This window comes from Tachysurus fulvidraco, chromosome 13 (genome assembly GCF_022655615.1).
Source record: "Tachysurus fulvidraco isolate hzauxx_2018 chromosome 13, HZAU_PFXX_2.0, whole genome shotgun sequence".
Taxonomy (NCBI): Eukaryota; Metazoa; Chordata; class Actinopteri; order Siluriformes; family Bagridae; genus Tachysurus; species Tachysurus fulvidraco.
Genome location: NC_062530.1, coordinates 4,338,034 through 4,350,361, shown reverse-complemented (window position 1 = coordinate 4,350,361; position 12,328 = coordinate 4,338,034). Strand labels below are relative to the sequence as shown.

The 12,328-nt window shown below is 38.5% G+C and overlaps 1 protein-coding gene across 1 annotated transcript in view; it reads left to right on the top strand.

Annotated features, from left to right (window-relative positions):
- The window catches only part of hcn4 (hyperpolarization activated cyclic nucleotide-gated potassium channel 4), a 96,228-nt gene extending 84,477 nt beyond the window's left edge, over positions 1–11,751 (top strand). The window contains exons 8-9 of the mRNA XM_027159254.2: positions 4,100–4,264; positions 9,015–11,751. Coding sequence (XP_027015055.2) covers positions 4,100–4,264; positions 9,015–10,666 — 1,817 coding nt within the window. The 3' untranslated portion in view covers positions 10,667–11,751. The remainder of the gene's footprint in view (positions 1–4,099; positions 4,265–9,014) is intronic.
- The last annotated feature ends 577 nt before the right edge of the window (positions 11,752–12,328 follow it).

The window sequence follows — 12,328 nt, the reverse complement described above, 5'->3', positions numbered from 1 at the left end:
ATCTATCTATCTATCTATCTATCTATCTATCTATCTATCTATCTATCTTTCTTTCTTTCTTGTAGCAAAAGTCTCTTAAATAAACAATTTCTTTCTTTCTTTCTTTCTTTCTTTCTTTCTTTCTTTCTTTCTTTCTTTCTTTCTTTCTTGTAGCAAAAAGTCTCTTAAATAAACAATTTCTTTCTTTCTTTCTTTCTTTCTTTCTTTCTTTCTTTCTTTCTTTCTTTCTTTCTTTCTACAGTATCTATCTATCTATCTATCTATCTATCTATCTATCTATCTATCTATCTATCTATCTATCTATCTATCTATCTATCTATCTATCTATCTATCTATCTTGTAGCAAAAAGTCTCTTAATTAACTAAACAATTTCTTTCTTTCTTTCTTTCTTTCTTTCTTTCTTTCTTTCTTTCTTTCTTTCTTTCTTTCTTTCTTTCTTTCTTTCTTTCTTTCTTTCTTTCTTTCTTTCTTTCTTTCTTTCTTTCTCTCATCCTCATTTGGGTGACACTGGGTGGGTGTGATTATAAACTGTTATAAAGAGTTCATTATAGGTTCGAAACTAACTCCTCCATGCCGAAGCCTTCAAATTCTCAATGATGGAGATACAGCGTGTGCAGAATGTTATTTTGTACCGATTAGGAGTTTGTTATCCTAAGTCTTTATGTGGTCGAGGTCTCTTCGAACGTCGGACATCTTCATGAAGCAGAACACTGGCACAATCTGTAGATGCCTCAGGATGGGTAACAAAAGAGAAGCAAGTGGAGAGGAATTACTGCTCCGGGTGTGTGTTCACTGCTGTGAGTGTTTGCACTTTGGATGGGTTAAACGCAGAGAACAAATTCTGAGTATGGGTCACCATACTTAGCCGTATGTCAAGTCCCTTATCACTTATCAACTTATTGCTATTAGTGTCTGTTAACGGCTTTAAATATCTGTATCTGTGTTTATACAAGAATATTTTTTCTTTTTCATATATATATATATATGTAATATTTCATAATAATATATATTTCATAATATATATATCTATATATATATAAACTCTCCAATATGTTCTACTAAAATTTTAGCTCATAATTGTTCAAGGATATGCACAGTTTTTTAAATCCTTCTCAATTGATTAATTTTGTTTGTAACTTCCCATGATATATTCTAGAAATTCTAGTTGGTTCATTAAACCAAAATATACACATAGTGTTAGATGAATTTAAACCACCATGAGCCTGACCATGCAGTTACTACAAAATGAATGAAAGTCCCACGGGATCTCAGTCCTCTCTGGTAAGCTCTCCAAAAACATTTGCATTTGTAATCCATTTAGAAAACATTACCTGTTCTTTCTGAATAATGTATTCGGATTTGGTTACATTCCCAATGTGTATATGTACCTCATCTCATGCTGATATTTACACTCAGGCATGTATGTATGGTTCACTGAAAAAGACACACATATAAACACACATCTGAGTGCACAAATTGGACCCCTGTCACAACACGCCATGCTCAGACAGAAGTGGGTCAGGGATATTGGTTGTTCAGTGGCCAGATGGGGCATGTAATACAGAGTGGCTGGTTCTCCTGCTCCTCCCTGGTACTCCTCATGTAGAGAAGGGAAAAACTCGATCTCTGAATCCCAGCTGGGTCCTCACAGACCCTCCACATGCTGAACATTGTGGGAATTGTGGAGAGATCCAAGCTTTGCTGAGGTTTCAGCAGCCCACATGGTACAACATTACAGATGGTAAATGGTGCCTAATTTCCTTGAGTTGCCATGACAGATGAGTTCTGCCAGCCCCCCCACTCTGAAAATGGCATTACATGCTCCAGCATTGGATTATAGAAAATTTACAATTTACTGTAAAGTCTCTTTTTTTTTCTCTTTTATACAAAGTTCTGATTATTACTGTAGCTCTTTGTATGTGCAAGGTGTTTTAACATGAAAAATATTTCCATGTAGGAGTCTTCTGGCACTCAGGAGGATTTTTAAAAATGTCTAAAGCTGGATTAATACTGACATAGAGAACACATATAATCACACAGTCTGTTATAGAATTCAGCCAAGTTTTTTTAGGATCATCTCACACACTGTGATAAGTAATATGAGGCTGCAAAGTTATCCAGACAGAGCGCTATGGCATAAATACAGATCTCATATTTGGGTTGAGGATTGAGGTTCGAACCCCAGCTCTGCAAAGTTGTGCCCTTGTTGGGCCCTTTAGCAAGGCCCTTAACCCTCCTTGCTCCAGTGGTGCTGACCCAAGCATGATGTAAATACTGTATATAATTCTTACATACATTTACTTTAATATCGCATTTCTTTTGCTGCCAAATTTATTTTTACTTCACATAACTTCCAAATCATTACACTGTACATGTTCACTATTTAGGGTAAAACATAATGATGTTGCATAAGGTACATATGGCCTCTATTTTCACTGAGGTATAAAGTATTGGCACACCTAACGGCAGCCAATAAACCTGCCATGTCTTTCATTCATACCGAAGAGCCTGTAAGTTTAATTATGGCAGAAAAACTTTTAATTGAAAACTTCCTAGCAAATGGAATATTAACAAATTATAATTAGCATTTTACTAACCAGGTAAATGAATTTTTAATGAATACTGGATTAGTTTACTACTATGAAGACTTCTGCCCTTCACCGGAACACATGACAGCTTCATAAAACTTCACAGCTGTAGTAAGACAATGGAAACCTGACACCTTTTCGCAGCCAGGATACAAACTGTTAGTGATTTGGGTTGATAAATCTAAATCAATTTACATGTAGTTTACTGTCTTGAGGAAGAGTATTAATAGAAGTTTTAATTTAGGCTGGCTGGAGTCAAATGTAACAAATAGTTCTTTCTCTGGAAGAGAGAAAAACACCGAACAAATGGAAATGAGGAAACTATGCGACACAGATTAAAATGGTAACACACAATGATGACTGATTCAGGGCCACCATCACATGGGGCAACCCAGAATCACTTCTGTACCAGGATTGGTTCTCATGCTCTGTCTCTATACTATATACTGGGCAATCGTGGCCTAATAGAGAGTCTGACTCGTAACCCGAAGGTTGTGGGTTCGAGTCTTGGCCCGGCCACGACTGAGGTGCCCTTGAGCAAGGCACCAAACCTGCCGCAGCATAAATGGGATGCTCCAGGTGTGTTCACTGTGTGTGTGTTCACTGTGTGTGTGTTCACTGCTGTGTGTGCAGAGAACAAATTCTAAGTATGGGTCACCCTACTTAGCCGTATGTTACTTCACTTTCATAAGAAGTAGGTATCAAGTACTTTGGAAAAAAACACAATCTTCTGCAACAATGTACATTTATGCATATGGCAGACATTTTAATCAAGAGCGACATTTATCTCATGTCTGCCTTCCCTTGAGCAAGGCACCAGCAGTGGCAGCTTGGTGGTCCTGAGATTCACACTCACAACCTTCTGAGCTGTAAGACATATCAGTCTTCACCACTGATATGTCAGATGTATTTGCAATCTGTTAGATGTTTAATCATAAACATTGGCTATATCAACTGTTATAATATTATGGGATATGATCTGTTGATATGTTGAAGTCATTCATATGTGTGACGCTGTGTTGAGAATAGGCTCTAAGGTGTGAAAGTGAGTACACAAACTGTGTGTGTGTGTGTGTGTGTGTATGTGTGTGTGTGTGTGTGTGCTCGCATTTGTGTATGAGACAGACTGTGTGGGCAAAACACATATTTGGAGATAATTAAATGGCAGTGTTTGCCCCCTTGTGAGAAGTTTAATGGCCTCCCATCAGAATTGTTTTGATGCCAAATCTGCATCGATTTGGATAGCAGTAGAACAAGACACAGGTGAAACCCAGGTGACAGTAATAATTCAGCAGGGCAGAGCTCAGGCTAGAGTGAGATAAATCTGTTGCCAAACCAGAAGGTTCTGTGTAAACACTCAGAAAAAAAAAATCTATCTCAATAATAACCATAAATTGAGGAAATAATCCAGCCAAAGCCAAATGCCATGTTAGGGGACATTAAAAAAATTATATGAGCATAACCCTGATGAAACTGACTCTGACTCTGCAATTTTTTCTTTTTTTTACAGAGATCTGTTTGCTGACAAGAGGAAGGCGCACAGCCAGTGTCCGAGCGGATACATACTGCCGTCTCTACTCCCTGTCAGTTGATAACTTCAACGAAGTGCTCGAAGAATATCCTATGATGAGGAGAGCCTTCGAGACTGTAGCTCTGGACCGCCTCGATCGTATAGGTAAGACTTCCTCTGTAACATACGTTCGTACAAGGCCTCTCATATGTGATAATTTCATCAATTTAGACAACATTGTCTGATATAATCATATATTCTTATTTGGTTACATCCCTCTTACATATTTTTAAAGAAACCAAGAATAGATCAAATTCCATCTTTATGGGTTTTTCCTATCAGAAATCTCTCTATGTTCATCCACAAAGATCAGTTAGGATTTAATTTGAAATCATATCGTGTTTACAATTTTAAAATTTTAACGAACAATTTTTTTGGGCCTGGATTAAAGACGGCTTTTTTTTGTTAGATGCTAGATTTAGCAAGCTGCACCTGCTAAAGTGTTCTGCTAAAATATTGAGTGACTGTTGGTCAAACTAAATTATGCACATTTCTTCCATGAGTCATTTTGTATTGCCAGAGTTTTTGCCTATGTTTTTGAGAGACAACTTACTAAAAGTGTTTATGGTATAGATTTTACTTTATACAGTCATTTTTGATTCAACGTGACAGCTGCCAGTAAATCAGGACTATAGTGTAGTGTAGTTAGTATAGTATAGTACAGTGTAGTATAGTGTAGTGTAGAGTAGTGTAGTATAGTGTAGTGTAGTGTAGTTAGTATAGTGTAGTGTAGTGTAGTATAGTATAGTGTAGTGTAGTGGTCCACAACCTTTTTTTTTGCCGCGGACCGGCCAATGTTTGATAATTTTACCACGGCCCGCTGGGGGTGGGGGGTGGCGGCATGGAAAGTCGCACAAACCCGAGAGAAATACACCACAGTAAATAAAATGGAAATAATTTAATGTTCCTTGGGTGGTCCGGTCCCATTTGGTCCACGGACTGGTACCGGTCCGCGGCCCGGGGGTTGGGGACCACTGGTATAGTGTGTAGTGTAGTGTAGTGTAGTATAGTGTAGTGTAGTGTAGTGTAGTGTAGTGTAGTATAGTTAGTATAGTATAGTATAGTATAGTATAGTATAGTATAGTATAGTATAGCATAGTATAGTATAGTGTAGTACAGTGTAATGTAGTATAGTATAGTGTAGTATAGTATAGTGCAGTGGTCCCCAACCTTTTTTTTGCCGCGGACCGGTCAATGTTTGCCCGCTGGGGGTGTGGGGTGGCGGCTATACAATTAAATTCAAATTAATAATTTTTATTTAATTGTATTTAAACATGCCTTTTTAACTCACTACAACGTAAATCAATGAGAACCCTGAGCTTGTTTCTTTGCAACGAGACGGTTCCATCTGGGGTAATAGGAGACAATGACACCCGAAGTGTGTTGCTTATGTCCAGTTTATTCCGTTGTTTGTTTTGCTTGCTGTCACTGCAGAAAACCCCGCTTCACACAGATAGCATGTCGGAAATGGCAATAGGGATTTAAGTGCTGTGGTGGTAATCTCAGGGTATTCTGCCATGACTTTAATCCAGAACACCGGCAGAGTTTCTAACTTTCTAACGACGTCTGTTTCGTACTCATTTTTGCTAATTTGTGGGTTAAATTTGAGCAAACACAATATACACATACACCAAGCACTGTTAAACATGAGAAAGTACCGGTGAACAGAGAGAAGAGCGATACACACCTTCTCTCCACCAAAGCTACAACGCCACTGCCGCTTGCAGCCGCTCAGCTCCAGACGTCACCTAAACCCGGCCCGATATCATGATATTTTGCGCATGCGCGGTATTGGTGCGGTTTTAGGTGACGTCTCTCAGCTCCCGGTTAACCTCTCGTCCATGGAAAGTCGCACAAACCCGAGACACCTGGTAAATAAAATGGAAATAAATTAATGTTCCTTGGGCGGTCCGGTACCATTTGGTCCACGGACTGGTACCGGTTCGCGGCTCAGGGGTTGGGGACCACTGGTATAGTGTGTAGTATAGTGTAGCACAGTATAGTATAGTATAGTATAGTATAGTATAGTATAGTATAGTATAGTATAGTATAGTATAGTATAGTATAGTGTAGTATAGTGTAGTGTAGTGTAGTATAGTATAGTGTAGTGTAGAGTAGTATAATGTAGTGTAGTATAGTGTAGTATAGTGTAGAGTAGTATAGTATAGTGTAGTGTAGTATAGTGTAGTGTAGTATAGAGTAGTATAGTGTAGTATAGTATAGTGTAGTGTAGTATAGTGTAGTAAAGTGTAGTGTAGTATAGAGTAGTATAGTGTAGTATAGTGTAGTGTAGAGTAGTATAGTATAGTATAGTGTAGTGTAGTATAGTGTAGAGTGGTATAGTGTAGTGTAGTATAGTGTAGTGTAGTATAGTGTAGAGTGGTATAGTGTAGTGTAGTATAGTGTAAAGTAGTATAGTGTAGTGTAGTATAGTGTAGTATAGTATAGTGTAGTGTAGTGTAGTATAGTGTAGTATAGTATAGTGTAGTGTAGTGTAGTGTAGAGTGGTATAGTGTAGTGTAGTATAGTATAGTATAGTGTAGTGTAGTGTAGTGTAGTGTGGTATAGTATAGTGTAGTGTGGTATAGTGTAGTGTAGTATAGTGTAGTGTAGTATAGTGTACTACAGTGTAGTACAGTACAGTATAGTATAGTATAGTGTAATACAGGCTAGTATAGTATAGTGTAGTATAGTGTACTACAGTGTAGTATAGTATAGTATATGGCACATGGCATGTTTTGTTTGTCTGCTTCATGCCTGAAAGTTCAGTATAATTTCCCTGTCAGTTTCTTGAGTTGCTGCCCTTATTGAGTCAATCGACTGAAGGCTGAGCAGCTTCAGCGTCTGGCTGTGTTACCGCTGCCACAGACTACCACGTTTATCTGGCACCACAGGGAGCCATATGGCCCTCGCTGTAAAAACACTGACACTCAGCCCACTCACTACAGCAGAAACAACATACTGAATCATTTCCCACTAAAACAGTCTACACAAGTCTATGGCTCGTTACGAGACAAAATAGCTGAATGTGTTTTTGCTTATTTGCTTTTTATCATATAATATAGTTACTTTTAAACTGGATAAAAACTGATAAAAGATGTAAATTATCCTAAATATTTATAGTTGAGGCACTGACACATGTTTAAGGCTTTTATAGTTTTACTCTAATATTATCCTCAATCAGAAAAATCCTTCACTTAGCACAGCTTGACAAATGATTCTGTCATGTTCTTGTTCTAAATTAATTTTGCTTGTGCCTGTGTTTCTGTCTTGTCACTAGTCTGTCACCCAATGTGCACCTGATCCAATTCACCCTGTGATTAGTTTGTCTTATATGCCATCATATTTCTTTACCTCATCACAGGTTTCATACAAAACCTTGTTCTCTGATTCTGTATTTCCTGATTTTGACCTTGTTTATGATCTGAGTTTACGCTTTCGCATTCATCTTCATCACCTTCTCCATCTAGTAAATGAGATCCATCCTATTCCAAATATTTTTTTTTAAGAAATAAATTACTAAAAGTATAAATGCAATTAAACATGTTTTCAAACTATACTTCCTCTATCCAAGAAACCTTTTTTTTTTTTTTTACTTCTGGAACAATTTCTGATATTTTTATCTAAATGTGTCAAACCTCTAAGTAGAAGTGAAATTGTATTTCATAAGTCTTTGGTTTTAGTCAGTCAGAGTTTTTGTTTTTTATCTTAGATTTGCTTAATTTTTGCCAAAATATTAACAATGGCTCACTTAAGACTCAAAGATTACAGAACTCACTAATTATTTAGAGTGTTAAAAGCTCGGTTAAGGTTTGATTATATGAAGAAAAAAGCATTTTGTTTAGTCTGTGTCATCGACTAGCCCTCAACTAACATCCCAATTATCATCTCCTGGTATCAGAAAATGGCTTACCTGATTTTATTTCTAATTCCTGCTTTGATTGATAATGTTGTCATTATTCTAAATAAATCGTTCAAATGAAAATTCCGCTTAGTTAATTAAAGTGTAATAACTAAAATGTGCTGATATCAAATAATAGAAAGAGGTCACTGCAGTTTATGAAGTGCATTGCAATGCACCACGGTGTTTTCATTCGTAGCTCCTTTCTTCAGCATGATAAAGTTTTGTGTGTAACCTTCACCCAGCCCCATGAGACTTAGATCCATCATCCAGCAACTACCAAAGATGGAAAAGACCCCTGTGTCTGAATGGCCTGTGTCTCACTTTCTCCTATCAGCGATCAGCCCAAATTCGAGGCCATGTTTACTTGCTGATTACTTTCGCCCCCTTATCTAGCATTCGACAGTAAGAACTAGTCAAACACAGACTGGCCTGCCTGCAGGAGCCATCACACCCCCTACCAGGCTGTGCTATTTCCACACAGGTCGCCCCCTTCACTGTTATCAGCCTCTCAGCCTGGGGTATTCCCAAAGCTGTAGGCTTGCTGAGACTCAAGAAAAAGCGAGTGCAGTGTAAAAGAACAGAATAAAAGAGGTATTTAAAAAGACACATGATCATAGCAGCTCTTTAATATTCAACATGCCGCCTGAGGGTGAATAATGTCCTTTGTTTGGAGGTTATTCAAAAAAACCACTATTATAATTCAGCTTTTTTGTGGATAAGAGGAGCAGCATGGGTGAGCAAGCTAATGCTGAGCTTTGACCCAGGATCTCAAATAAATCATTTACCAGGTTTATATGTAAGTCATCCTGCATAAATGTGTATTTATGCATGAAGAATCCTAGAAATTGGTATAGGAAAAAGATAAAAAATCATGTCTTTCATCAGATTCTACATATTTGATGTGTAACTGTATGGTATGTCGTTTGACTGTTCTATATTTTTACCCATTAGGAAAGAAGAACTCTATATTGCAGCACAAGGTCCAGCATGACTTAAACTCTGGTGTCCTCAACTATCAGGAGAATGAGATTATCCAACAGATAGTGCAGCATGATCGAGACATGGCGCACTGTGCACACCTAATGCAAAACCAATGTTCCCCTGCACCACCATCCCCTACTCCAGTCATTTGGGCCCCACTCATCCAGGCTCCTTTACAAGCAGCTGCTGCAACAACATCAGTTGCTATTGCCTTGACCCACCACCCTCATCTGCCTCCCACGCTCTTTCGCCCTTCTACCTCTTCTTTGGGTTCAACAAAGGAAGCACCAAGAAACAGGTTCCAGGTTGTACCCACATCGACAGCTCTTGGTTCAACTGGAGACTCACCATTGAGCTCTCCTTCAAAGCCTCGTACTGGAGGGGACACTCCTTTACTTGCATCCTTCCGGGCACATCATTCAACAGTGCCATCTGGGTCAGGCAGTGGCAACCACCCGGCCTCCAGAAGCAGCATAAGTGGAGTTTCACATCCTGGGCCTGGTCGAGCTTCTGCATTCCCATCTGGCAATTACTCAAGATCTGCATCTCCCACGTGTAGTACTGCACAGCTCCATCCTCCACCCAAACACAAGCAGCCCTTCCCACCAAGTACCCCACCACTGTCCACTCATCTTCAACAAGGCAGCACAGGTGCTGGGACCTTGTCTGGGGCAGTAGGTGGTGCAGTGAGCATTGCTGTGAGTGGAGCAGTGGCAGACACACTAAGTGGATTGACTGCAAGTGGGTCTCCTGGTGGTACATTAGTTGGTGCCACTTGTGGGCTTTTGACCACACCATCTTCAAATGTTAGCCCTCTTTCAACTGGATCATTCGGCCAATCCCAGAGTCACTTCCTTCATGGTCAGCAAACACAAAATAACAAACAGCCATCTTCATTTCATCAGTTTGCTGGTGGGGGTGGCAGGACTTCAAGTACGTTAAACCTCTTCCATACACCCACAACTGGCTCCCCATCCTCCACTCTATCACATGTTACTCCAGCCCTCGAAGGCTCTCCTTCATCAAACACACAATCCTTTAACCTACAATCCTCCTTTTCTTCGCAGCTGCCTTTAGAAAGGTCAGCATTAGCATCTCTAGCTCAATATGGCTCAGCTAACGCTTCTCCCTGCTACACTCCTCTAGCCCCCAGCCCTACAGTCCAAAGTCCTGGAAGAACTTTCCATTACAGTGACCCCTCCAGTGTTTCAGGTTCCCACAGCTCTCTGCTTATACCCCAGCATTCCTGCCCTATTCAGCTACCTAGCTGCAACACTTCAGGAACTGAATCGCCGGTGGGCCGCTTTGCTGAAGATATGAAACTGTTGTCCAGCTCTCACCCTTTGCTAAGTGAAGAGGTGGCCCAGGTTATGGCTCACTCCTCCCCACGATCATCCGTTGAGCCTGGCTTCCGTATCTCCCCTTACTCCTCCCCAACACTGATGCCTAAACCGTGCAGCTCCATATCGGGTCACTTTGCTTCCCCCTTACAGACTTCTCCCAGTACGCGGCACCATGCCCCCAGCATAGGGACATCACCCTCCCTTACATTCCGCAGATCCTCAGAGGCCCATCCTTCTGAACTGGAACCCCTTTGCGCAAAACTTCCCTCAAATTTGTGAGGTTAGATCACACCCTCCTGTTCACCTGTGGACCTGTAACTGAGTAATAACAATCCTTTTTTTGTGTGACACTTTTATTTCATTGTTTATCTATATTACACTGTGTTTTAATCTTAATTTAGGATATCTAAATATTACTGTGATTTAAAAAAAAAAAAATGAAGGTGTAACCACCTAATAGAAATTTAGATTGATTGTTTTGCTTTGTCATTCTCTATTTTTTATTCATTAATATATAAGTAAAAATATCTATTTAATGCTATGTTAATTAACCAATAGGAGGGTGTGAAATACTCCGTTCATAAACGTTTGCAGCCATCCATTTTCCACAATTCATTGGTTTGTGCGTTTGAAACAGACCACACAGAAGGACTCTTCTGCAGGAACCTATGCACTGAAGCCTGCGTTCTGACTTTTTGTCTGTGTTCAACTCAATCTTTTTAGTCAAAAGAGAAAGGCTACACTTTATCGAGGATCACATATTGTTGATCCTTATATGTATCGATGGGATTCTATGTATTTATTCACTGTTTATTCACTTAATTTTTGCAAAAAATTATAATGTGTTGAAGAGAATTTAGCAAACCAAAAATAGTTTTCTTTTGAAATATTAATACACCTTTTGGCCTACACCTTATTGAATTTCTCTACAGTATTGTAGTAATATTGGAGTGGATTCAGGTCCTCTGTAATGGGGGGGAAATATAAGAAGAAATTCTAGATACAGGGAGTCTTCAACGGTGTCCTAAATATTCACTTTTGTCTTCCAGGTTCATACGGCAGATGCTGGAAATGAGTGGTGTGTGTATGAGTGATTTCTTAAAGTGGCTTGATGCAAGCAACAATTTTAGTTTTGCCTTTTAATATAAAAATAGAACTTCCATTGGCGCCTACATGTAGACATTACTAGGATAACGGTTTCAGAGACTCAGTAAAACTTACAGAAGATTACTTCATGTAGCATGCATGGAAAAATAAGTGCTGAATTTCAATACCTTCAGCATTAAAATGAACTTGAGCTGGATTAATGCCTGCGGTGTTCATATAAACCCAGGTGGACACAAAAAGCGTTAATTTAACACTAGCAATATTGCTGTGGTGTATACAGATTTCTTCTCAGCTTGGTTAATAATACTTTAGTCATGTAATTGTTTTCATATATATATATATATATATATATATATATATATATATATATATATATATATATATATATATATATATATATATATGTGTGTGTGTGTGTGTGTGTGTGTATATATATATATACACACACACACACACACACATATATATATATATATATATATATATATATATATATATATATATATATATATATATAGCACAATATATATAGCACAATATATATGTATATATTGTGCTTTAACGTTTTTTTCATAGCTAGTTGGTTCATTCACATTTAAGAAAGATGAATGTATTGTATTGAGGTAAAGGATTGTGAAAAGGTCTGCACAGTAACTTTAATGCAACAGAAATCGATGGAAAATATTCAGCTCACAAATATCTCCAATTGCATCCACACTCAAAAATTGTTACAGGAAATACTTTAGCTAAACATACTGTACATATAACTGACAGAAAATTAAATTAGTAATAAATACAACTGGCCAAATGAGCAATCGTCTGCTAGCTAAAGTG